This window comes from Saccopteryx bilineata, chromosome X, assembly GCF_036850765.1.
Source record: "Saccopteryx bilineata isolate mSacBil1 chromosome X, mSacBil1_pri_phased_curated, whole genome shotgun sequence".
In the NCBI taxonomy this organism is placed as follows: Eukaryota; Metazoa; Chordata; class Mammalia; order Chiroptera; family Emballonuridae; genus Saccopteryx; species Saccopteryx bilineata.
The window spans coordinates 33,707,309-33,733,982 of record NC_089502.1 but is presented as its reverse complement, the minus strand read 5'-3'; the positions used below and the strand labels follow the sequence as shown (position 1 = coordinate 33,733,982).

Here is a 26,674-nt window from a genome sequence, read left to right as displayed (position 1 = left end):
AAGTAAAACAACTACAACCACTGTATAAGATGCACTCAGTTATTAGACCTCAAATGTTTCAAAAAAAGATATGTCTCAAACATGGAGAAATACTGTATCCCCCTGTGAACTAGAATAGAATCCTCCACCAACCTTTCAGCATTCTCTTTATAAAGCAATAATAGAGTCACGGAGGGAGAAGTAGTAGTCAGAAAGTTTCTGTATCTTGTTCATTTTAAAATCTTGTCATTATTTTTATGCTTATTTCTAAAAATAAAGGTATGCTGTATTCAACTGGTTTTTAGAACTTGTCCAGAGATTCTTTGAAATAAGCAGGATTTTAAGAAGTGTTTTCTCTTCTGTACAAAGCTTGCACTTTCAAAGCTCACCACTCACATCCTTCCAACTTTCCGAAATCATCTGTAATTCCAAATAAAACTATAGAATTCGGTCTATAAATACTTCTTTTTGCTGAAAGAGAAGCTGACGCTAGAGGGAAGGCAGATGTTTGGTCACACATAATTTGTAAGCTCTAATCTTTGTTTTAGGCATCAGATCTAGCTCTTATTGGTGGAGCTGATAGACTGTATGTTATGATAAATGCTTTGCCCACTCTTAGGTTTCTTCTATAAATGTTTGATAAATTTTACATTGCTTAAGGGACAGCAATCATAATATTGATTGAAAATAAAATAACATACTCTCATCTCAGATGGAAGAAGTGGTACAATGGACATTTTTGAACTTTTCTTTTCAGTCTGGGCCATGAACTGGCCAGAGAGGTTAGGCTTCATGATTTAGATAAATAGCAGTGATCTACAAAATAGTTCATAACGAGGTAGTTGCAAAATCTCAAATAGTGACGGAGGGAAAGAGAAAGAGCACAAGAGAGATACGTGAATGGCATGCAGAGACTTGCTAAGGTAGGTCAAGATATTTGCCCTAGAGTTCTGAAGGAGACGTTAATTGTTGTAATAGTTCCTATATCTTAAAAATGCTTTTAGTGTGCAGGGACATTAGCTTTAAGACTGAGGTATTATTATTCCCATTGAATTGATGAGGAAATTGAGGCATGCAGGTGTTAAATACCTTATCCAGGATGATATAGCTAATAACTGCAGATCTGGAATTTGAACCTCATCTTTTTTCCTTTAAAGACTTTTAATACCTCCCATATAAAGAGCATTTGTGAATTTTGATCCCATCAGACAAACTATGTGTTCTCTGTACTATTTATATTATTTCTGGCTGTAGGTGGTCCTGGGACAGCAGGTATTGATCTGACTCTGAAGGAGACCAAAGGTCTCCAGGCAAATCCTGATCTAGGTAAGACAAGAATAGAAAACTTGGTTTATCTTATGGTAAAGCTCTGTTTACTTTTATTAGGAATGTACAGCTACATTCCTGTTAGTAGACTTCAGTGTTTACCACTGTTAATAGCAATATCTTATATTTCTGTTCACGCTTTCTTGACTAGAGCAAGGGCTGAAGTGTTTAATGAGTTGATCCTTGTCAGTGACCTACAAAAATGCAGATGTATTAGCTTACAACACTGACCCCCAGAGTGCCAATAGAATCTTGGAGTTGAAAGAGACCATAAGAGATGAAAGATGACTTTGTTTAGCACTTGCATCTTAGCCTCAAGTTATATTAATTGTTAATAGGGATTGAATATCACCTCTGCTCTTCATGTAAGCTATTTATATTAAATAATTCTTATTATTTCAAAATGTCTTAACTAGACAGACATTCAAAAGAGATTGATTTCCCAATAAAACAATTTCATTTTACAGATAAGGAAACAAGCCCCACTTCTTTTTATAAGACCACACTATTGTTGAATGATACTATGGGTTTTTCCTTCTGGGTATAATACTGAAACTTTAGATTAAAATCATGTCAAAGAAATTTCAACTCTAGCCCATGAAATCTAAGGAAGTGTTATCTCTCTGTTTCTCCTAAAGGGAGGATGGGGTTAGAGCAATTGAAGGGGGTGTGTATGTGTGCGCACGCACGTGCGTGCTTGGACGTGTGCATGCGTGTTAGAGATTGCAAAACTATAATCGCACTGACTTTGATAAAGAAATGCCATGGACTTGAGCATTTGACTTTGAAAATGACTTCCTGCCAAGAAAGGCTCTTTACAAATTTTTGGCTAGTAGCAAATGCAAGATAGGATCTTTCTTGTTCCAGAGACTCCAACAGTGCATTCTAGTCATGGTTACTAACCCTATATATACTCCAGGGGTAAGGAAGCTGGAGTTCTTTCACATGGACTGATCCCGAGTTTGACTAGAAGAAAATATATGATTCCAAATACCTTCCACATCTGGATCCCACACTGTGAAACTTGACAGTCCGACTACTTTAAAAATGTTGCAGCATTGTTAGATAACCTGCCAGGATATGTTGAAATGGTACATAGTTTGGAATATTTCACATATGGGTAAGTATATAAGTTCTTAAATGTTGTTTTTCTTTTCCTTAATCTGGCAGAGAAATGTAAACATATAATCAGAAATTGTAGCAACATGGTTCCTATTTAGCATATTTATTCATCTTTGTTTTAATTATATTTTCTGGGAAAGTACTATTTAAAAGGTACATTGTTTAATGTAATAGCCAAGTTGCCTGGAAAATCTTGTATATAGAGAGATCTCTAATGTAATATATTTTGAGTGGTACATTTTTTTACATACTTGCAATTATATTTTTCGCTGGAGATTGCTCTGGTTCAGTGGTAAGGAAAGCCTGGAACAGTATGTTGAGAAGGATTCTGAAGTTTCACCGGGGTTCTTAGAGGGAAAGAGTACCCTGAGTGATTAGTGGTTTTTTTTTACTGTTCTACCTTTTCACAGTAATGCCAGAATCACTAATCACTCAGGATACTCTTTTCCTCTAAGAACCCTGGTCAAACTTCAGAAATTTACTTTTTCAAATTTCTTGGTCTTTTTTGAATAGGTAATATATTAACGTGGTAAACCATAAAAATAGTACAGAAGAATATATTAGAAATGATTTTCCTTCTATTATTCCTCCTTTTGTTTTCAAATGCCACCTCTTAGAAGTAACTGTTGTTGCGATTTCTTTCATAGACATCTATGCTTTAAAAAAATCTTTTTTTTAATTGACTTTAGAAAGAGAGGGAAATATCGAGTTCTTGTTACACTTATTCATCGATTCATTTGTTGATTCTTGTATGTGCCCTACCAGTGTTCGAACTTGCAACTTGGCACGTTGGGACAACAGTTTAACCAACTGAGGTACCCGGCCAGGACCAAGTCAATGGTTTTTAAAACATTTTTGTACATACATGTATTTTTTACACTAATTGTAGCATAATGCATGTATTTTCTGTATCATGCATTTTTTTTTTGTATTTTTCTGAAGCTAGAAACAAGGAAGCAGTCAGACTCCCGCATGTCCCCGACTGGGATCCACCCAGCACACCCACCAGGGGGCGATGCTCTGCCCATCTGGGGCGTCGCCCTGTCGTGACCAGAGCCACTCTAGCGCCTGGGGCAGAGGCCATGTAGCCATCCCCCAGTGCCTGGGCCATCTTTTGCTCCAAAGGAACCTCTGCTGTGGGAGGGGAAGAGAGAGACAGAGAGGAAGGAGAGGGAGAGGGTTGGAGAAGCAGATAGGCGCTTCTCCTGTGTGCCCTGGCTGGGAATCGAACCCGGGACTTCCACACGCCAGGTTGACGCTCTACCACTGAGCCAACCGGCCAGGGCTGTATCATGCATTTTTGAATGGAAAATTTTGTAATATATATTTCACCAAGATTTAAAACTTAATATAACACCTCAAAACATTGTATTGTGCACTTAAGTGGGTGAGTCATACAGTATATGAGTTATTAATATGGTTGGATTATTATCTGTCATATTTGTTATTGTTTTCTATTAGTTGCCCTTGTTCTTTGTTCCTATTTTTATCTTCTAATCTTTTCTTTTCCTTGGTGGATTTAATTGAGCATTTTGTATAATACAATTTTTTTCTTTTTTCTTAACATCTCAGTTATACTTCTCTTTTTACTTTCTTTAGTGGTTGCCTTAGTGTTTGTAATACACATTTATACTTAACCCAAGTCCACTTTCAAATCACATTATACCATTTTACTAGTACAATTACTGGTAATAACAAAATATTCCTAATTTTTATCTCCTATCCCTTGTATCATTGCTGTCATTCATTTTTTGTATACATACGTGAACTAATGCATTGTTGCTATTATCTTGAACAAGCTAGTTAGTATCTGTTAGATCAATTTAGAATAAAAAAAAAAAAAGCCCTGGCTGGTTGACTCAGCGGTAGAGCATCAGCCTGGAGTGTAGATGTCCCGGGTTCTATTTCTGGCCAGGGCACATAGAAGAAGGGCCCATCTGCTTCTCTACCCTTCCCCCTGTCCTTCCTCTTTTCCTTTCTCTCTCTCTCTCTTTCCCTCCCGTAGCCAAGGCTTCACTGGAGCAAAGTTGGCCTAGATGCTGAGTATGGCTCCATGGCCTCCACCTCAGGTGCTAGAATGGCTCCAGTTGCAACAGAGCAATGCCCCAGATGGGCAGAGCACTGCCCCCTAGTGGGCATGCTGGGTGGATCCTGGCTGGGCACATGCTGGAGTCTGTCTCTCTGCCTCAATGCTTCTCACTTCAGAATAATACAAAAAAAAGGTAAATAAAAAAAGTTTTAATTTTCCTTTATTCCTTCAATGTTCTTTCTTTATGTAGATTCAAGTTTGTGATATATCATTTTCCTTCTGTCTTAAGAATTTTTAACATTTCTTGCAAGAAAAGTTTCCTCCATTTTTATTTGTCTGAGAAAGTTCATGTTTCCTTTACACTTTTGAAGGACAGTTTCTCAGGGTGCAGAATTCTAGGTTGGTGGTTTTTCTCTCTCAACACTTAAAATAATTCATTCCACTCTTGTTTGTATGGTGCTGTGAAGTCTGATGTAATTTTTAGCTTTGTTTCTCTAAGGCAGTGATTTTCAGTCCTTTTCATCTCATCACACACAAAAACTAATTATTAAAATTCTGTGGCACACACAAAATATATATTTTTTGCCAATCTAACCAAAAATTGGTATGATTTTGATTCATTCACACCAGATGGCTATTGTTATATTGGCTACTGTAATTTTTTTATTTGACAATCTAAAGGAAAAGAGGTCAATGCCCCTGATTAAATAGTTGGTATTGCATGTTTTAGAAATTCTTATGGCACACCAGTGTGCCGTGGTACAATGGTTAAAAATCATTGCTCTAAGATAAAGGGTTTTGCCCTCTAACTTCTTTCAAGATGTTTCTTTTTTTGTTTCATGTATAGAACTCTGTTTTTTATTTTTTTAACTTTTAAATTGAATTTATTGGGGTGACACTGGTTAACAAAATTATACAAGTCTCAGGTGCCCAATTCCACAACACATCTCTGTACACCATATTGTGTGTTCAGTACCCCAAGCCAAGTCTTCATCCATCACAGTTTATCCCCTTTTCTACCTCTCCCTACCTCCCAACTTGAGTGAGAGAGCAGCTGTCAGCCTGCTCTCTATAAGTCTGTCTATATTTTGCTTGTTGGTTCATTTTGTTCGTTAGATTCCACATATGAGTGAAATCATATAATACTTGTCTTTCTCTGACTGTCTTATTTCATTTAGCGTAATGTTCTCAAAGTCCATCCATGTTGTTCCAAAGGGTAAGATTTCCTTTTTATATGGCTGAGTAGTATTCCATTATGTAAATGTATCACAGGTATTTTTATCCATTCATCTACTGATGGGTATTTGGGCTGCTTCCATACTTTGGCTATTGTAAATATCACTGCAATGTACATAGGTTATATTGATATATATTCTTTCAATTAGTGTTTTGGGTTTCTTCAGATAAATTTCCAGAAGTACAATTGCTGGGTCATAAGGCAGTTTCATTTTTGATAGTTTGGGGTGACTTCAAACTGCTCTCCACAGTGGCTGCACCAATCTGCATTTCCCCCAACAGTGCACAAGGGTTCCTTTTTTCTACATCCTTTCATTAGAGACCTTAGCACATTAATCATGGTTGTTTTAAATTCCCAGTCTGATAACTCCAATATTCCTGCTATATCTGAGTGCAGTTCTAATACTTTTTTTTGTCTCTCAAACTGTTTTTTTTTCTACATTTTAATATGCATTATAATTTTGTTGTTGTTGTTGAAAGCTGGACATAATATCCTGTGTAAAAGGAATTCTGGTAAATAGTTTTTAGTGATATGGTAATAAGGTCTGGGGGGAGAGGAAGTAAATATAGTCCTATGATTAGATTTCAGTCTTTTGTGATCCAGTTGAAAAAGGATGGCTATGGTGGCAGGATTTAGGTATTTCCATTCCTCTAGGTCAGTTAGAGTCTGATAAAACTCAGGGAACTCAGACTCTGGTAAGATAATTCTCTTGAGGGCAGTCGTTGTTACAAAGAGCAATATCCTCTGGCATATTTTATAATGGTTACATATTTTCTTCTTCTCTGGGAAGCACAAGGAGATTTCTCTTTCATATGCATTGGGAAAACTGGTAGAGCTCCCAGAGGTAAAACTCACAAAAGCTTGGGGACTTCCCTATGAACTGGCCCTCCTGGAGTATTTAATTCCAAGACATGTTTATACTGAGCATCTAGCGATTCATGAATTCATCAGTTCATCAGTTTAGATTTTCCTACCTTTGGTATTAGTTTCCATGTGAGTTTCTGCTCCAGAAAGTTGTGATAAACTGTATCTGCCTCTATGCCATCTCAGTTTTGAGGCCTGTGGTTTTCTCTCACCTCTCTGACACAGCTAAGAAAAATTGTTGATCTTTCAGTTTGTTCAGCTCTTTAGTTATTAGGATGAAGTGAGAACATCTAAGCTTTATACATGCTGGAATAGAAACCAGAAGTACCTGCACTATGCATTTTTTCAGTTAATAATTTATCTTGGAACTTGTTTTATATCACAACATTCAGCATCTCTGTATTCTTTTCAACAAATGCATAACTTCTATTATATGAATCACTTACAATTTAATATTCTTCTATAGATGAGCAATTAGGTTCTTTTCATTTTTTATAAACAATACTGTACTGAATGTCCTTGTACATACTTCTTTTGCATATATATGCAGATAGATCCATAGGATAAGTTTTTGATGCTAAGGATGTTGTAGACATCATTGCTAATTATTCCTCTGCAAAATGGTTCTAGTTTAGACTCCAACCAACAATGTATGTGAGTGCCCAATCCTGTACAGTCTCACCAATGTCGTATATTATTAGACATTTAAAAAGTCTCAAACAGTATATTTGAGAAATGGTATCTAGTAATTTTGACGTCTTGTTTTCTAGTAATGACTTCTACTATTTTTTCATTTGTTTGTTGTTTACTTTTTCCCTTTTTTGTGAACTACCTGTTCATGTCTTTCCCTTATGTTTCTATTAGTTTGGTCATCATTTTTTTTTTAAATTTTTTAATTATTTTATTTAATTTTTTATTAATTTTACTAGGGTGACATCAATAAATCAGTGTACATATGTTCAAAGAAAACATCTTGTCAATCAATTATGTTGCATACCCGTCACCCAAAGTCAGATTGTCCTCTGTCACCTTCTATCTAGTTTTCTTTGTGCCCCTCTCCCTCCCCCTTTTCCTCTTTTTGTTATTGATTTATAGGACCTCTTTACATATTAAGGAAATTAACCTTTTGTTATATGTATTGCATTTATACATTTTCCCAGAGTGTAACTTTCTTTTGACTTTTTAAAAGTATTTTCTTGCTATGCAGAATTTTAAAAACATTTAGGTGGTTATACTTATTAGTTTTTCAACTGATGGCTTCTGGATTTTGCATTATGCTTAGAAAGACTTCTTTTTGGCTGTTTTCATACTTTGGCTTTTTAAGTTTGAAAATTTGATTCACCTGGAATTTATTTTGGTATAAATTGGGGATTGGGTATCCAACTTGATTTAGTATTATTTTTTCAGGTGGCTACTTAGTAGACTGAATTTTGGCTTATGCTATTTTAACTAAATATTTAAACATTTTTCTATTTTGTACATAGCTTTTCAGTAATTACATTTTATTATATCAATATTATAATATTAATATATTGAAAAATAGTTAGCAATAGTTTTCAATTTTTAAATTATATATTATGTACAATGGCCTTCTTCTTGTATATAGTCTTATTTCTGGTGTTTTATTTCTCTGGAACTCATTATTTAGAGTAGAATAATTGAGTTTTGCTCAGTATGATCATTTTGCATTTCCAAAAGTGTGCTAGTTATTAATTTCATCATTGATAAATAAAATATCACCAATTTGGAGTGAGATTTTTTTGATTGTCATATTAAGCTGAAAAAGGGAAGATCCAGGATTGCTTTAATTGACATTTATTTGATTATTAAGGAGTATGAATCCTTTTTTTTATGTTCATTCTCTCTTTTCACTGAGTGAAAAGATCATTTGCTTTGGGCCAGACAGATCTAGATTTATATTTAGCTCTGCTACTTCTTAGCTTTGGTATCTCAATTGAAAAAATGTTTATAATAATATTTGCTGTGTAAGGTTTTCTTGACAGTCATAATGTGGCATATAAAAACTTAACTTGGGGAGTGATTTAATGAATAATATCTATTATTATTTCCCTTTGTGTAAATTATTTATCATATTTTTTGAGTTATTAATCATATAATAAAAAAAATTGTATTGAGTAAAGATGCTAAAGAAGCTGGCTAAAAATTGGAATGGGGAAGAAGACTTATTAGCCATAAGACCTTGACTAAATCAGTTAACTGACTTGAGTGTTAATTTCTATATAAGAATCAAGATCATTTTTATCTTGCTCACTATGCTTTTGTGAAGATTGAATAAGGTAATAGAGGAGACAACACTTGAAAAACATTAATGTCAAATATTTTTACTATTACTATTATGATGAGGAAAGTGAATGCTGAAAATCCTTATAGCTAAGCCTGTCATCTAAAATATACTATCCGTTTCCCTACTAGTGTAAATTTTGAGATGATTTTTGTGAGGACTATGGTTACTTTAGGGAACTGTCTATGTCAGTAATGACTTAAAGGGAGGAGAAAGAGCCCTGGCCAGTTGGCTCAGTGGTAGAGCATCGGTTCAGCATATGGAAGTCCATCCCGTGTTTGATTCCCAGCTAGGGCACACAGGGGAAGCACCCTTCTGCTTCTCCACCTTTTGCTTTCTCTTTTCTCTCTATCTCTCTCTTCCCCTCCCTCATCCAAGGCTCCATTGGAGCAAAGTTGGCCCAGACACTGAGGATGGCTCCATGGTCTCTGCTTCAGGTGCTAGAATGGTTCTGGTTGCAATGGAGCAATGCCCCACATGGGCAGAGCATTGCCCCCTAGTGGACTTGCTGGGTGGATCCTGGTTGGGTGCATGTGGGAATCTGTCTCTCTGCATCCCTGCTTCTCACTTCAGAAAAAAAAGAGGGGGGGAGTAGGATTTAAGTTTTGATGGAAGGTATTCTTAGAGAAAGAACACATGCATGAAGCAATTTAGGACATGTACAGGAAATTAATGTTTGCATATATTTATGGAGAACAGCTCATAATAAGCTAAAGTAGTCTCAGAGGAAATCCCTAATCCCTGGACCCCTGGAAATCAGAATCACATGACCTTTTGACATTGTGAAACAAAGAAATGTGAGAAACACAGTAATGACTCGTTATCACAGTAAAATATTCATAACAGAAATTGGGTACAGTTAAGCTGAGCCCACAGGGTGGAACATGGGGGTCAAGAATGTCATTTCTTGAAGATAGTTGACCTGAATGGCAATCTTGTGTTTGTCACTTTATCAGCTGAGTGACATTGGTCAGATTGTCCCAGTTTCCTGTAAAATAAAGGTCATAATAGTTCTTACCATGAAGTGTTGTCATGTTAAATGAGGGACAATGGTAGCTGTAAATGCTTGCTTAATAACAGTTCCTAACACGTAGTAAGTACTAAAGAATAGTAGCTATTATTAACAGTTATTGTCAGCAGCAGTATTAATATATCAATCAATGAGTACAATAGAAAATTTGTTTGTGTTTGTATGAATGGAAATAACCATGACAGTACCTCCTTTATTGAGTAACATTGTCATGAACAATACTCTTGAAAAAGAACCTCAAAAATGCAAAGTCTGAGGACTTTAGCTGGTAGAACTGTATCAACCTAGAGAGGGAAAGTAAGCTGTTTTTTTCAAACTTCACAGAGGTCCCTTTACACAGGTAAAAAATATGAAGTTATAGAAATTTCGGAGGAGTGAAATTTAGTTAAAAATGGACATTTGGTCTGAAATATGCTAAGCTTGAGGTTATTAAAAAAACAAACAAACCCAACCATGAGGAGACTGAGAGAGCTTGTTAAAGTGATTAGGCTTAAAGAGTCATTAATCGAAAATCTAAATCAAACGTTATTTCTCATCAGTTGTGTTCACAGAATAAATCCAGGTGCAAACTAAAATCAGTTTATTTTCACAGACCAACACTGCTTTTCTATGGATTGCATCATAATAGGAGAAAATGTCAGACATTTTTAGGAAGTGACAGCGAGTAGATTGTTAACCACAATAGCCTTTCCTTCAAAGCAAACAACAAATTCTATACATGCTATGACCAAGGGTTTTTTTTTCAGACTCTTTTTTATGATGAATTTCAAGTCATATCTGAGGTTGATGACAAGCATAGAGTTTGAACTTACACATCAAAACTCATAACTTATCTGCATAGTTCTAATTTCTTCCACAATCATTCATCCTGCCCATTGTCCAGTCATTTTTTTTAAAAGGACTTAAGTGTACTCATTTTCTGCCTGAAACTTCCCCATTAGAAGTAGGTTATAAAGGGTTTAGTAGGGTTATGAAGGCCTTAAGTAATGATGCGTTGACATATATAGAGCGGGACAAAACTAAATTTACAACTTTGAGTACAGAAAACACAGTGTATTCTTGTATTATTATGTATTAATTATTGTATTATTTTCATATGAACAACGGCAAACCTGCTTGTGCTCCACCCTGTATTTTCCAAGTTTATTGTTTTCTACTACTTTTTCTCCTCTCCTGTAAGCACCTGTAAGTACACCTGGTTCTTACATTTAGCGTGCATTAGATTCGGTCAGAAGCTCATTAAAATACTGTAGATTCTTGAGCGATATCTTTTGACATCTGACAGTGGTTTCTAAGAATTGAAGTTTTTAATAAGTGAAGCAATCAATAATCAGATCTCATTTTAAGAAACAGTGGCCTAAGTTCCACCAAATGTCTTCTCATGCCTTCAAAAGTCCATTTTAGTTTGTACCTCCCCATCTTTGTATCCTTCTGTTTACATTTTTTCTTCCCCATTTAGGCATAATTGACCTACCAATCTTGCATGACCTGGATTGAGTTACACTCTCTGTGAAAATTTGGCCCAAACAAAGTAAGTGTTCCTTTCACAGTGTACATGCATGTTGAATGTTGATATTTGTGTTAACTTTCTTCAATCAATTTAGACTTTCTTTTATGGGCTGAGAACTTTTTGGCCATTTTTGTGTCATACTCTAGAACTTCACACAGTGACTAACATATAAAAATAGGTGCCCAAGAAATGCTTTTTGAATAAATACATGAGTTGATGAAGCTCTTTGGCTTTTATAGATAAATAGGTTTTGAGGTTTAAAAATTATTTGGTTGAATTCTGCCTCGGGGCATAGATATTAAGCAATTTTCCGTATCGATGAGAACAATGAAGAATTTTGCTAAACATTTCACAAGGTATTAGTTCTTTATTATTAGTTGAATAATTAAAATCCAGTTTTAATATTGCACTTGGTATAAAAATTTAAAAATTTGAATAGTGCAAATAAAACTCTGTGCCCTACAGCTCGTGATTTTGTTTAGCAAAAAGAGGGCTTCACATTACATTGCAATTAAATGACTTTAAATAGACTTTGAAATGTTAATAGATCAAAGCCCAATGATGACAAATGTTGCCATAACAGGTGGCATTATTTTAAACGTGGGAAAACAACAATGAAAACAAATAGCGAAGAAATCTTTAGATCCTTACCAGGTTCAAAAAATTCTTAGTTTTGAATAGGGAGTTGTCAGAAATGTAGGTATAACTGATATGAGAATTTTCTATCTGGTCTTTGTTTCAAACTAATGAAAAGCATTTCTAATTAAAGGACATATTTGTTAAGTGACATTCAATCAACATATATTTATTGAAGTTCCTTTTGGTGTCAGATTTGTCTCTATGACCTAAGGATATATTATTCACCCAAAAGAGGCAAAGTTTCTATTAATAGATGTCACTTTGTTGTATGAAAAGGAAGTCAGTATACAAAATGTAATTGTGTGTGTGAGAGAGAGAGAAAAAGAGAGAAAGAGAGAATAAGAGAGAGAGAGAGGGGGAGGGAGCATGTTATATCAGATGGTGATAGGGGCTATTTTAGTTAGGGAGGGATGGGAAAGTTTCTTTAATCAGGTGACATTTGAACACAGATCTAAAAGAACGGGGGGAATAGGTCATGGAGCTATCTGGGGAAAAACAATTCCTCGTAGTGGGCATAACATTTGTGAAGGGTTTGAGGGCAGAGTGTGCTTGTGGAATAGGAGGCATAGCAAGAAAGTCAGTGTGACTGGAGTGGAATAAACTGAAAGAAGGAGGTAGGTGCTGCGGTCATAGAAGTAGTAGTGATGGTGGCGTGCATGTGGATGGGGCAACATGCAAACTATAACAGGTAAGGCCTTGTAAGCAACATGAAGAGAGGAGAAGCTGCTGGACACTTTTGAACAGAATGTTTACATGATCTTATATTTTATTTATATATTTTACATAAGCTGTGTCTTTCATTCTAAATTCTTTATTAGTCATTTCTAGGCCACACTTCATTACTTTGTTTAGAAGTTAAACAGCATGATCAAAACAGTTTAGGCACTTTTAAAAAATTGTTATTAATAATAATTATGTTTAATAGTAATAATATTATTAATTTTAAGCATCATCATAAGTAAACAGCAGCAGCAAAAATGTCAACAATGTTCATAAACGCTACCACTTACTTAGTGCCTGCTTTGTGTACTGTCTATATAGTACATTATTTCACACAGTCATCACAAATACCTGTTATTTTTCCTATTTTACATTTTCAAAAACATGAACATGAATCACTTAATCTCAATTTATCTTGTTTTGGTATAAAGTGACAACGTAATAATATAGTGATTTATTTGGCTTTTTTGCTTTTGAGAATAAAAGCAGTGGTTTAATCCAACAGCAAATATTAATAGAATAAACTATATTCTATGAACCTAACTAAATGCTGTATAAGCATTATCTTATTTAATTCATACAAAAATTTAGTCAAGGGTAAACTGGAATTCAAAGATGTAAAGTAACTTATCCTAGGTTATACAGCCAATAAGTGGTGGAACAGGTACAAAGCCTACACCTACATTCTTCCAACTCCAAGGCTTGTGTTTTTAGCTACGGCTGTGTGACTAAATGTGGATGAAAATATACTGATGCATTTGAACTCTTTTAAAGTGTATTTGGGCCTGACCGGGTGGTGGTGCAGTGGATAGAGTGTTGGATTGGGATGCAGAGGACCCAGGTTCGAGACACTGAGGTCACCAGCTTGAGTGTGGGCTCATCTGGTTTGAGCAAAGCTCACCAGCTTGTACCCAAGGTCACTGGCTTGAGCAAGGGGTCACTCTGTCTGCTGAAGGCCCGCGTCAAGGCACATATGAGAAAGCAATCAACGAATAACTAAGGTGCCGCAACGAATTGGTGCTTCTCATCTCTCTCTGTTCCTGTCTGTCTGTCCCTATTTTACCCTCTCTCTGACTCTGTCACAAAATAAATAAATAAATAAAATTTTAAAGTGTATTTGGTATAGCCTATTTCAAAATCCTCTTTATTCATGCTATTTTTAATCTGTGGACACTGAATCACTCCTAGTTGGATGCTTCAGTCCATTTGGAGTGGTAATATAACCTGTTTCTATAAATTTGTAGCACAATTGTATTGTCCTTTCTAGGTCAGCCTCTGTGACAATCAACCACATTATTACCTTGATCTGTCCAAATGATCCATATATTGTTTATCTAATCATTTGAACTGTCTGGTCCTTGAGACCAGTGATGGCCATGGTGTGTCAATCACTCTGAATATGTAACGTGGAAAAATATATTTGTCATTTCGGTTCGTCCAACACAAGTTATAAAAACATTGACAAGGACAAAATACAAAGATAAATTGCTGAGAGAGAAGAGGAAAGCAACAAAGAAAAAAGAGATGGGAAGGGGGGAAAAATAATTTCTCCCAATGACAACTGGCAATATAATACCAGCATCAGTCTCTCAATAGCCACCAGTCTACTGTAGGTTCTGAAAGATTCTGCTTTCGCTCCCCATTCCTTGTAGAAAACATTCCAGAGAACTGGAGAACCTCATTTTTCTTTACTCTTCACTAATCTTCTTATCCTAAAAACTCCCTTAAAGCTTGTTCATATTCACAAAATCAAAAAGAGAAAGAAAATTTTATGAAAAGTTTATTCTTTGAAATAAATTAGAATGAAAACTCCCAGAAACCAAGGGGCCAAGTTTCATTTTTTTTGTATTTTTTTAAGATTTTACTTATTGATATTTTTTTAGAGAGAGGAGAGAGAGAGAGAGAAAGAGAAAGAGAGAGAGAGGAACAGGAAGCATCAAGTTGTAGTTGCTTCTCCTACGTGCCTTAACTGGGAAAGCTGGGGTTTCGAACCAGTGACTTCAGCATTACAGGCTGATGCTCTATCCACTGCACCACCACCGGTCAGGCAGGGCAAGTTTCTTTTTTCTCTGTATTTCTAGAACCCAGCCCAAGGCCTGGTACATGATGGGCCTTGAGAAAATTTTTGTTGGAAGAATGTGTGCTTGAATGAAGCTCAGACACACATTACTCACAACATAAAGATGATGTGAGTAATGTCAACAGTATCCTAAACAAGCACACGTGGGGAGAGGGATAGCATTATAAAATGTTGAATGTTAGTTTCCATGCCTGAACCTCCAAACAAATACAGAACTGCCGTAATTAATCTACTAGTATCCTCAAAGATTTATAGGAACCTTTATCAGAAAGGCACATGTTCCAAGACCCCCAGTGGATCAGTGGATGCCTGGAACCTTGGAGAGTACTGAACTCTCTCTCTCTCTCTCTCTCTCTCTCTGTATGTGTATATATATATGGTGTTTTCCCCTATACATACATACCTATGATCAAGTTCAATTTATAAATTAGGCACAGTAAGAGATTAACAACAATAACAATAAAATGGTTATAACTATATACTGTAATAAAAGTTATGTTAATGTAGTCTCCTTCCTCTTCTCTCTCTATCAACTGATATGATAACCAAGAGGGCTACTGAGTGACTAATGGGCTGGCGAAAGGGATGATTTATATCCCAGGCGGGACAGAGCAGGAAGACGAGAGATTTTATCACGCTACTCAGAATGGCACACAATTTAAAACTTATGAATTGTTTATTTCTGGAATTTTCCATTTATTATTTTCAGAAACATAGGAAAGTGAATCCACTTCGGGGGGTGGCGTGGGGACTACTGTACTTTTTAACAACCGAAGCAATGAACATGGAACCACTTCACTTGTCTACTCTTCTTTGCTGCCCAGGGTTTGCTGTCTTGCATGGTGGGAAGGCATTACCAGATTAGCTAGTGGGATACTTAACCAAGCACACATTTCTCTTTGACTCTTCCTCATCTTAAATCTTACATAGGAGTGCCCGTAAGGCCTGGAGTATCTTAGAATATTTGTCGAGTCCTTGTCAGTTGGCTCAGTGGTAGAGCATTGGCTCAACTTGTGAAAGTCCCAGGTTCGAATCCCGGTCAGGGCACACAGGAGAAGCTATCATCTGCTCCCCACCATCTCTCTCTCTCTCTCTCTCTCTTCTCCTCCCACAGCCATGGATTGAATGGTTGAAGCAAAGTTGGCCATGGGCACTGAGCAAAGATGCCTCCATGGCCTCCCCTCAGTTGGTCAACAGAGTTGTGGCCCAGATGGGCAGAGCATCAGCTGGTAGAGGGCTTGCTGGGTGGATCCTGGTCAGGGTGCATGTGGGAATCTCTCTCTGCCTTCAACATCTCACTTAATTAAAAAAAAAGGGAAATTTGCCAAAATTTCAAGAGAAAAGATAGAAAATTTTAGACATGTACAATCTGAGAGAAAAAAATAAATTTATTTTAAAGGTGTAAGACAAATTATATGTATATTATTCTCTTATATATTGATATAGTTTTATATTTTTTAAAAAAGCTTTCTCAGTACTCTGAAGAGATCTATACAATTACATTATATAAACAGAGACCTAAACTGCTGCAATTCAAGCTCTTTTTAATTTACTGACTTCATCTAGCTACAAATGGGCATTACCTTAGACTTAAGCTGGTAAAGACAAATCTTAATAACATTTTACTTGTGAGATTTGCTCTAAGTAGTATATTATATTTACCAATTATTCTAATTTGCTGAGTTAACCTGCTAATCTTTTAAAATATTTTTCTGATTGACATTAACACAGAGATTCCCAGAATGCTTAGAAGTCCGTCTTATTTGAGAAAACTCGTTCATCTTGTGCCTCATTTATAACAGAATGGCGTAGTGGGAATAATGGCCGCGGTATGAGCCTCAATTCTATAATATCCTAGCTGTTTAACCCTGAACAAATTACTAAGCTCTTTGTTCTCCAGTCTCTTACTTTCTTCTCATTTATAAAATGAGCAAGATGACTGTCTCTCCGGCTTCGTGAGAAGTAGACGTGAAATGTGGAGTGCCCAGCACAGTGCCTGATGCCCTCTCCCATACTCTAGTCACATTCTCTCATGTCAGCACTGCCCTGACCGCCCCCGGGGGATTTCATGTCTGGGGGAAATGAAAAGTGGCTTCTCTTCTCATAAAAGTTGGGGACCTTCAGATGGAATCAACCTTGGAAGCTATTTACATAACATTTATTTTTTGCATTAATGCCAAAGAAACCTTTTGACTGGGAGGTCAGTACAAATAACTCAACAAGAATGTATACAGTTAGGCGGAAGCAGACTTACGCTAACAGTACTAAATATGCACTGAATGACTGCTTAGTTTACTGCCATCTGTGGGGCACAGATTCATGCCACTGAAAATAACTAAGGCACAATGAAAATAGTAATGGAATGTTATTCTTAAAGTTTATTTGTTTGTGTATTAATTTGTTATTTTTTTCTCTAGACAATGCATTTTGGAATTTTTAGGCTACAGCTCATTTTTATGTTTAAAATAAAAGGAGAATAGAGGCTGGGGAGATGAGGAAGTAGAGAGCAACTGCTAATAGGTATCAGGTTTCTTTTAGAGGTAATGAAAATATTCTGGACTTATATAGTGGTGATAGTTGCACAAGTTCGTGCATATACAAAAATCCCCCACTGAATCATACATTTTAAATAGGTAATTTTTTGGTGTGTGAATTTTATCTCAATTAAAAATAAATAAATGGTAAATAATTTTAGTTGTGTGACCAATATAAAATAGAACCAATATAAAACAAGAGTGTTAATATTGAAATGTATGGAATAACATAATTGTAAGGAATTCTATAAACTTCTAGATATCTGAACATGAACTATTTTCTTTTAAGATGTATATTATTTACAATGCAAATGCTGCTTTCAGTTATAAATTTTACAAATTCATATTGATAACCATGAATGCAAATATCTATGGGATAAATATCTAAAAACCCAAGCAGTCTCAGAATTTCCAATTTTAAACTTATTCTTTTTCATTTCATTGGCGTAAGACGTCAAAATCGTTCTAGGAACTCCACCCCAAACTTCCTGCCATCCTCTATCTGCTAATTTTAAATTGTTTTATACCTCAAAAGCAAAATGTATTACAAACTACACAACTTTATATTGTTATTCTATCTTTTCAGGGCCCTGACGGAGAGGTTGGGGAGAAATGAGTTACTCAAACGATGCCAAGTAATCATTTGTTCTTATAGTTTTGTCTGAACTGATGGCCTGTTTTGGAGAGCTATCATTTGCCCCATTCCCTCTCTCTTTGTTGTAGCCACAAGCAGTGAGACATTGCTTCCTTTACTCTCATTCTCCAACTTTTAGAGTTTGTCTACTTAACCAAATAAGAGCTTGAATATTGATAGTGAGAAGGAGATAGAGAGGGTGCTTAAGACAAGGAGCACAAACTCTATGGTCATGGGAAAGTACAGAGTAAGTAGAGAAAAAGAGACAGGTGAAGCCCTCAGAAACAGTTTATTAACATGTACATCGTGTTTACATGTGGGAGAACTCTGTCATGAGCAACTCAAAGGAGTGGCCAAATGGGTGTATACTGCATCTTAATGAAGGAACAATACATTTTTAGAGAAATGACAAGGTATAGGAGAAGTGGCTTAGGCTTTTAGAGAGGCAAACTGTGGAAAGGTAGGTTTACGGAGGAAACTAATAGAAACTAAGTATTATTTAAAAAGGCTTGCTAGGTAGATTCTTCTTGGTGCCCATCTCTGGGCTGATAGGAGTGGAGTTCTCTCATTCATTAGATTAGGAGTCCTGTTTTTCCTGGTTAGGAAATGGAGACAGGTTTACAAATTTATGTTTTGCTTTTAGGCAAATAGGGGAGGGCAGAGAGATTTTTCTTGTATGTGTTTCTCCTCAATGGTCTGTAGCTCAAAATAATCCTTATGCCAAAGAGGTCTATTTTGGAGTGGCATATTCTGATACCCTACCTAATCAATTTAGTCAGATAAGTGGGAAAAATATCAGATCAGTTAGCTAATATTTTGAATGTGAACAAAAATATAGACAATTTTTTAAATAAATTTTTATTAATGGTAATGGGATGACATTAATAAATCAGGGTACATATATTCAAAGAAAACATGTCTAGGTTATTTTGTCATTAAATTATGTTGCATACCCCTCGCCCAAAGTCAGATTGTCCTCCGCCACCCTCTATCTAGTTCTCTGTGCCCCTCCCCCTCCCCCTAACTCTCTCCCTCCCTCCCTCCCATGTCCTCTCTCCCCCCACCCCTGGTAACTACCACACTCTTGTCCATGTCTCTTAGTCTCGTTTTTATGTTCCACCAATGTATGGAATCATGTAGTTCTTGTTTTTTTCTGATTTACTTATTTCACTCCGTATAATGTTATCAAGATCCCACCATTTTGCTGTAAATGATCCGATGTCATCATTTCTTATGGCTGAGTAGTATTCCATAGTGTATATGTGCCACATCTTCTTTATCCAGTCTTCTATTGAAGGGCTTTTTGGTTGTTTCCATGTCTTGGCCACTGTATTGCTCTCCCCTGTTTGGTTACAAAGCATTGAGATGCTATTTGTTAAAACTAGGGTGCCTTCTGTGAGATCCTGGTCTGAACATGATGCTCAGGCCTGCAGATGCCTTTGGGGTAAAAGGAAATTGGAACTCTTTCCTCTCCTTATGTTCTTGGGACCAGATTCAGCTGGAAGCAACTAGTCTCAGGAATGTACTGAGTCAGACATCCACTCATTTCACTGCATTGATTTAACCTTGTTAACTGATTTAATAGTCCTCTCAGTCGCTCTCTATGTGAAGCCGAGGCAGCCAGTCAACTTGATGCACTCGTATTGGCCATTTTACTGAAGTTTTAGGCTGGTTTCTATAAAATGGTCAATCTGATTGTTAGCTCTGGAGAGAGGACCTTATTTTTTTCCTTCATTTGTTTTCAACCTGATGTTCCTGTTCTCATTATATTGGAAACTAAAGAGAGGCACAAAAAGAATCTGCAAAGACATATCAAAAACGGGCAATCTCCTTACTTATCCTCCTTTCACGGACCCCCAGGTTGGAAAAAGTCCAATGGCAACTAAAATAGGGGTTCTGTATGAGTAAGTGAGTTGAAGAAAGATTGGTATTAAGTATGTACTTGTGTCTGTGTAAATGTATGTTTGTGTCTGTGTATGTGTGTTAAAGTTGGGAGAAACAAGTGGAAATGCCATTTGTTCGAACAAGGATTCAGAGAGGTGGCTGGGGTGAGGGGAACAGAAAATAACTGTGAAAAACTTAAACTAAAAATGAAGGCCCGTCTATATTTAAGCATTCCATGATCTGCATTTCTAATCCTTTCCTTTATAACCAGGGCATGTATATGCAGACTTTTGCATTTAATAATTCCTTTTCTCCATTAAATCCAGATTGGTATGGGTGAGTGTGGGTGAGAGAGATGAATCAGTGTTTTTGTTCTTTTTTCTGAACCGTGTATACTTCCAGAGAGGTGCAATGCTTCTTGAAAATGTCTTTTCTTTTTTTGACCTGGTCCTTTAAATTTTACTGTTAAGTAATCTCACAATGAATAATAGGCATTCACTAGAAAAACTTAATTTAGTGTGTTTTACCATTGTTTAATTCTGCTAGCCAAGCTGCACTTGTTCCAAAGAGCTGCGTAATTTATTCAAATGACCTGAGGCTTTTAAAGTCAATCTTCTAGCAGAAAAATTATTCCCTGCCCCCAAGAGAGTGAATTTTTTTTTCTGTTGCACTGCTTCCCATGACTGACATTTATTTGACTCTCAAGTGTATTTATGTTGTTGGCTTAGAGTTCTTTGCTGAATCAATAATATGCTGTATTTCTTGCTTCAAATGGTGTCAATATTATTGTTATTCCTGTTTATTTGTTTTTTACTTGTTTTTTTAGTTCCCTGAAGTTACCAAAATTTTCTTTGACTTGTGAAAATTTTTTTTACTCCCCAAAATGATGAAGAAACAGAGTAAAAGCTTTTTTTAATCTTCTGGGAAATAAATGTGTGCCTCTTTAAAATTCCTTTACGTCACAAGTTACTATAATGGAGGACAAAAGCCCTAGACAAGGTCCTCTGTTCCTCGGGGGTGTTCAAGGCTAGGTCTCCCAGAGGCGAGCCTGCAGTCTGTTCTCACAAGTTTATAGCTCACCTCCTGACTGTTTCTTTGCAAGGGGCATGAGAGGGGGCTAGAAATAGAGCAGGGTGGGAATCTGACCCATGGTGACCACTCAGGAGGCTCTGGCCTAGAAAATTTCCTTGTACATGGCAAAAACAAACATTTGAAATGGAGGGAGAAACCAGGCTTAGAAAAAGAGTGAAACCAGTTCCAATTTCAACTCTTCTGCCCATAACCATAAGTCCCCATTCTTTTCCCAAGCATCAGTTTTCTATCATTTGGACAGAGCCTATACCTGCATTTGTCAAGAGCACAAGAAAAAATTTTTTTTGAGGTTTAATAACATGCTGTGTATGCATATTAGGAGCATTTTCTCAATATTCAAACTCAGTCCACAAAAAGAAACACTAAAATGCTGTGCTTCAAACCTTTGAAGCTATTGTATTTTTCAGGCAATGGTGACTGCTTCTCACTAGTTCCATCTGCCTGCGTGCTACAGGATGGACTTCAGCATTAATGGAGAAACAGAAATGTCAAAAGCATCCATTTTGTCTCGTGTCATTTGTAATTTTGTCTTTTGGCAGCTAACCTCTCTTCTTTGTTGCTCTCCTTCTGCTGAGCATAGTTCTTAAGCCTTTAGATACTTCCTCAGGGCCTCCCCTCCTCTACCTCCAGCCTTGCCAATATGTGTAGATTCACTTTGACAGCTACCAGAAAAATGTGATCCACAGAAAGAACTGAAATCCTTATACTCATTGAAGTGTCTCGGGTTCTCTGGTTTTCTGTACTCACAGTCATAAACTATCTAGTCACACATTTATCTACCAGTGGTCTCCGTTTTGGAAATAAAGTTAAGAAAAATATCTTCCACAGAACAATCCTTCCAATTCTTTCTCCCTACTTTAGTGCTTTTATAACAATTTATGAATGGTCAGCAGTGACTTTTTGTAAATGTTGCAGGCTTTCCTTTTTCCTGGACAATAGGTGAGTTTAAAAGACCTGTTTGTGCTCTCTGCTGTAGTGTGAAAGTTAAGAACATGGCCTCTGACATTAGATAGCTTTGCTTTAAATTCAGATGTCCTCATTTAATAGCTATGTGACCATATAAAAGTTAAACTCTGTGAGCCCTAGTTTCCAGATTTGTAAAATAGAGTTAGTATCAATAGCTTATTACACTTACCATGTGCTAGACACTCTTTTAAGCACTTTAAATACATTAGCTCATTTAATTTTCCTAACTCCTTGATGTAGGTAATTAACATCATCCCATTTCTCAGATGAGAAAGCTGAGACACAAAGAAGAAACATAATGTGGCCAAGGTCATGAAGCAGTGAGCTTGTGAAGCCAGGCAGTTGGATCCCAGAGGCAATTTACATACCAGTATTATTACACATATTATAATATATACTAGTATATATTATACATACCAGTTAGATTGCTTCTCTATTAAATTATTGAGTATAAAGTATCTAGCACAGTGTTTGGCACATAGCATATAATGTTATCTAGTATTATCACTACCATCACTTTCTCTTTATTTCTTTCTTTTGTCACTATTGCTTCTATTGGACTGATTGCGTAAGGTTGATCACCTCCACCCCCACAAGAAGAAAAAACAATGCAATCTAGGCTGCAATAGCTGTCTACTCCTTCTTCACCTTCTGTGCTTTGTATTTAAACCTCAAATATGCCAGAGACATTTGAAAGGGGGCTCTGAATGTTAATACCTCTTCTCTAAGACATGAAAATTATATCCTTCTTATCACATCCCCTCTAACAACAAGCCTACAGAAATGGCTTCAAGCAAGGGAGAAATTTTAGAAATTGTAGACCTTAAGTCAAGTTGCTACTGTTCTTTAATAAGCAGGGGGTAAACATTTTAAAAAGTAATGAAGGTTGCAAAAGACATTGGGAGACAAAGACTCTGTTACTAGAATACATTCCCTAGTCTTCCCTCCTTAATGCATTTTAGAATGCAAGTATCAGGGAAAAAGAGAAAATTCTGCAAATAATTATATTCTCCTTTTCAAGTAAGTCACCGACTTCAAAATTCTCTAACACATTTGTGGAAACTTCATTTTTTTGTTTGAGATTTATTTGAATGAGCTGTTATGATTGGAGACAGTGAGAATTTCAGATTAATGTTTTGCAGCCAAAAAAAAAAAAAACCCTCTGGAAAGCTGGCAAGTGTTCATAAGTCAGCCCTAGAATTATGTAGGTTGAAGGCTCCCAGTGGACAGACCGAACATATAAGAAGGAAACCAGAGATCTGGTGGTATTACGTCCCCGAGTCTAAGGGAACGAATAAGCACAGAATTAAAAGCATTCTCCAGCCTGAATTCTTAAGGTAGGTCTGCACAATTTATGTATACTGTATTTGAAAAGTAGAACATACATTAAGTGAAAATATTTTTTATGGATGAACTTGACTTTTTCCCTGTGTTTTAACACTGTATTTGCAAAACTCTTAAATTGTTTAACTGCTGTTTCTCTTACAGGGGTGCACTCAGGAACTAGGCAAGCTGATTTATGAGAACTAACTTTTAAACTCCAACAACCAGTAAGTCTTCAAGTGGGTTTATTTTAGAGTCTCTCATGTTAATTTATTGGGTCAAGATGATGAGAGAATGAGCTTTAGGTAAAAATGATAACTTTGCTGTTTATTAAGAGAGTCTTTGGTGATTACATTTTTCATAGTTTATTTACATGTATTTTCAAACTATGTAATGTAAAGTAACAGTCTTTCCCTTACTGTGTTATCTTGAGCTAATTTTCTTTTGTTTTAAAATAATGTTGCTACTAAAAAAATAAAAATCTAGCATCACAAAACCTGAAACATTGATTATAACATTTGAGAACCATGTAGCAATATTACTTAGTCGTGTTAAACTGAAAAGATACCAAAGGAAAAATGATATAATTATATATGATTAATCTTTGATGTTCAATTCTTATTTCATTGAGCAATCAAAACTTCCTCTACTTGACCCTAAGTCGGATTTGGCTAGGTTTTTTCTATTCCTTATTGAAAAATAAAATGAATTTTTAAAAATTGATTAAATTTTAATATCTATATCTAACTCATTCTCTACAAAAAATGTGAAGAGGGGATTTCTAGAAATATGCATACATTCCATACCTTCTGCTTATTTATATTATTATTGTGAAAACAATGGAAAAGTAGAACTAAATGAATTATTTTTTAATTAGTATAACCAACCATCACCCCCCATTCCAATATGTTTCTTTGGCATATTCTCTTTCAATCTTTTGTGCACTTAGTTATCTTTTTCCATAGCTTATGGTACTTATATTTTCCATAGCTGTAATGATTTATACATAATTAGTTACTCGAATAAGACATTTTTTCTATGCAATAGCAGGCAGCAGTGAGGTTTCTAGAAAGTACACAGATTGAGATATGTGCTCAAGTGTTTTTGAAATATTAACTTTTCTTACTTCTTGGTTCTTTCTTGTTTGTTCCACACATTTCCTATCTTGGCTAGCCTCTTGGAATATTAATTTTCTTTAAACCTTTTGAAAATATGATAAAAAGGATGTGCAAAATATAGTTTTGTTCTGAATTTTCAGTCCCTGAGGCTGTAATGTCTTAGCTTCTTGGTAATACTGAGCAAATTCTTTTCTTTTTTCTTTTTGAAGTAAAATCCATTCTTATTTTATAAGTCATGGTTCTGTTTTCTAATGTTGTCTGTAATCACCCACCTTTTTGCTTTCAACAAACTTTCAAAATGCTAACAACTCAGTGATGTCTAAACTCTGTATGAGTTCTGAGAGTTTCTTTTTATTTTCACAGAAGGCAGTAAAACTTCCAATATGAAAGGCAACGTCACCTTCGCCGCCATCAACAAAAACATCACCAGCAGTCTTTACTTCGGACTTTGGAGCAGCGCTGGCAATGTGTCTACCTTTAACTGTTCACATAAGCCATCAGATAAGCATTTAGATGCAATTCCTGTTCTCTACTACATTATTTTTGTGATTGGATTTCTTGTCAATACTATTGTGGTTACACTGTTTTGTTGTCAGAAGGGTCCTAAAAAGGTTTCCAGCATTTACATCTTCAACCTGGCTGTGGCCGACTTACTGCTCTTGGCTACTCTTCCTCTCTGGGCAACCTATTATTCTTATAGATATGATTGGATTTTTGGACCTGTGATGTGCAAAGTGTTTGGTTCTTTCCTGACTCTGAACATGTTTGCAAGCATTTTTTTTATCACCTGCATGAGTGTTGATAGGTACCAATCTGTCATCTATCCCTTTTTGTCTCAAAGAAGAAACCCCTGGCAAGCATCTTATATAGTTCCCCTTGTTTGGTGTATGGCCTGCCTGTCCTCATTGCCAACGTTTTATTTTCGAGATGTCAGAACCATTGAATATTTGGGAGTGAATGCTTGCATTATGGCTTTCCCACCTGAGAAATATGCCCAATGGTCAGCTGGGATTGCCTTAATGAAAAATATCCTTGGTTTTATTATCCCTTTAATATTCATAGCAACATGCTATTTCGGAATCAGAAAGCACTTACTGAAGACCAATAGCTATGGGAAGAACAGAATAACTCGTGACCAAGTCCTGAAGATGGCAGCTGCTGTTGTTCTGGCGTTCATTATTTGTTGGCTCCCCTTCCATGTTCTGACCTTCCTGGATGCTCTGGCCTGGATGGGTGTCATTAATAGCTGTGAAGTTATAGCAGTCATTGACCTGGCACTTCCTTTTGCCATCCTCCTGGGATTCACTAACAGCTGCGTTAATCCCTTTCTGTATTGTTTTGTTGGAAACCGATTCCAACAGAAGCTCCGCCGTGTGTTTAGGGTTCCAATTACTTGGCTCCAAGGCAAGAGAGAGAGTGTGTCTTGCCGAAAAAGCAGTTCCCTTAGAGAAATGGAGACCTTTGTGTCTTGAATATGAGAACGGAATGTGTGTTATCAACATGGCTATTGGGTTTGAGGTCCCCTTGAATGATTTTTAATGATTTTAGTAAAATAAGGTTTTTTTTTCTCTTAATGTAATCTTTTCTCATTAATTTAGAACAAGAAACCAAAGATAACTATAAGTTTTATCCTCCAGTGACTGTCAGGATCCCCCCTAACCCCTCCTTTCTGGTCTATCAATACAAGATGTCACTGGGCAGACATCCATAACCTAGAAGTAACTGAGAATTTGCCTCAAACTATAATTAATAACAAATTGTGAATAATAATTTGGGGGTTCAGATTTCTCCTTGACAAATGCTGGAGGTTTTTTAGAATAGGTTTTATGTCCGTTTTCATCAAGCTTCCCTCTTCAAGCAAGGCCAGCCCATTAACTTGCTGCATTATTTAGAAGACATCATGCTATCAGACACTGTACTTCTACATGAGGTATACTGCAACTGGCTGGTACCGGAATGTTCAGGCTCCAGGCATATGCTTTCTACTTTAAAATTATTATAAGTAACAATCCTTTTACAAATCACTTGAGCATAGGTTTATATTTTATATAGCTACATATTACATAAGGATAAGAATATAGATTAGATCACATGTACTCCTACATTTTAGCTTACTTTTATACATAGGTATCCAAATTAAAATGTAGAGTAACATAGATTTGTAATGAACAAATATATGAGTGTTCACTAAACTCTGAATAAACACTTTTTAAAACTTTTTATCTATTTTAACTATTGTTTGAAATGATCTATATTTTAGGATGATGTCTTGAAAACAATTACTG

At 36.1% G+C, this 26,674-nt stretch overlaps 1 protein-coding gene across 1 annotated transcript; it reads left to right on the top strand.

Annotated features, from left to right (window-relative positions):
• Nucleotides 1-2,268: 2,268 nt before the first annotated feature.
• On the top strand, nt 2,269-26,464 carry AGTR2 (angiotensin II receptor type 2). The gene is made up of 4 exons (XM_066249498.1): nt 2,269-2,425; nt 11,349-11,420; nt 23,437-23,498; nt 24,753-26,464. Exon 4 carries the CDS (start codon nt 24,773-24,775, stop codon nt 25,859-25,861), a length of 1,089 nt encoding a protein of 362 aa, XP_066105595.1. The 5' UTR covers nt 2,269-2,425; nt 11,349-11,420; nt 23,437-23,498; nt 24,753-24,772; the 3' UTR covers nt 25,862-26,464.
• The last annotated feature ends 210 nt before the right edge of the window (nt 26,465-26,674 follow it).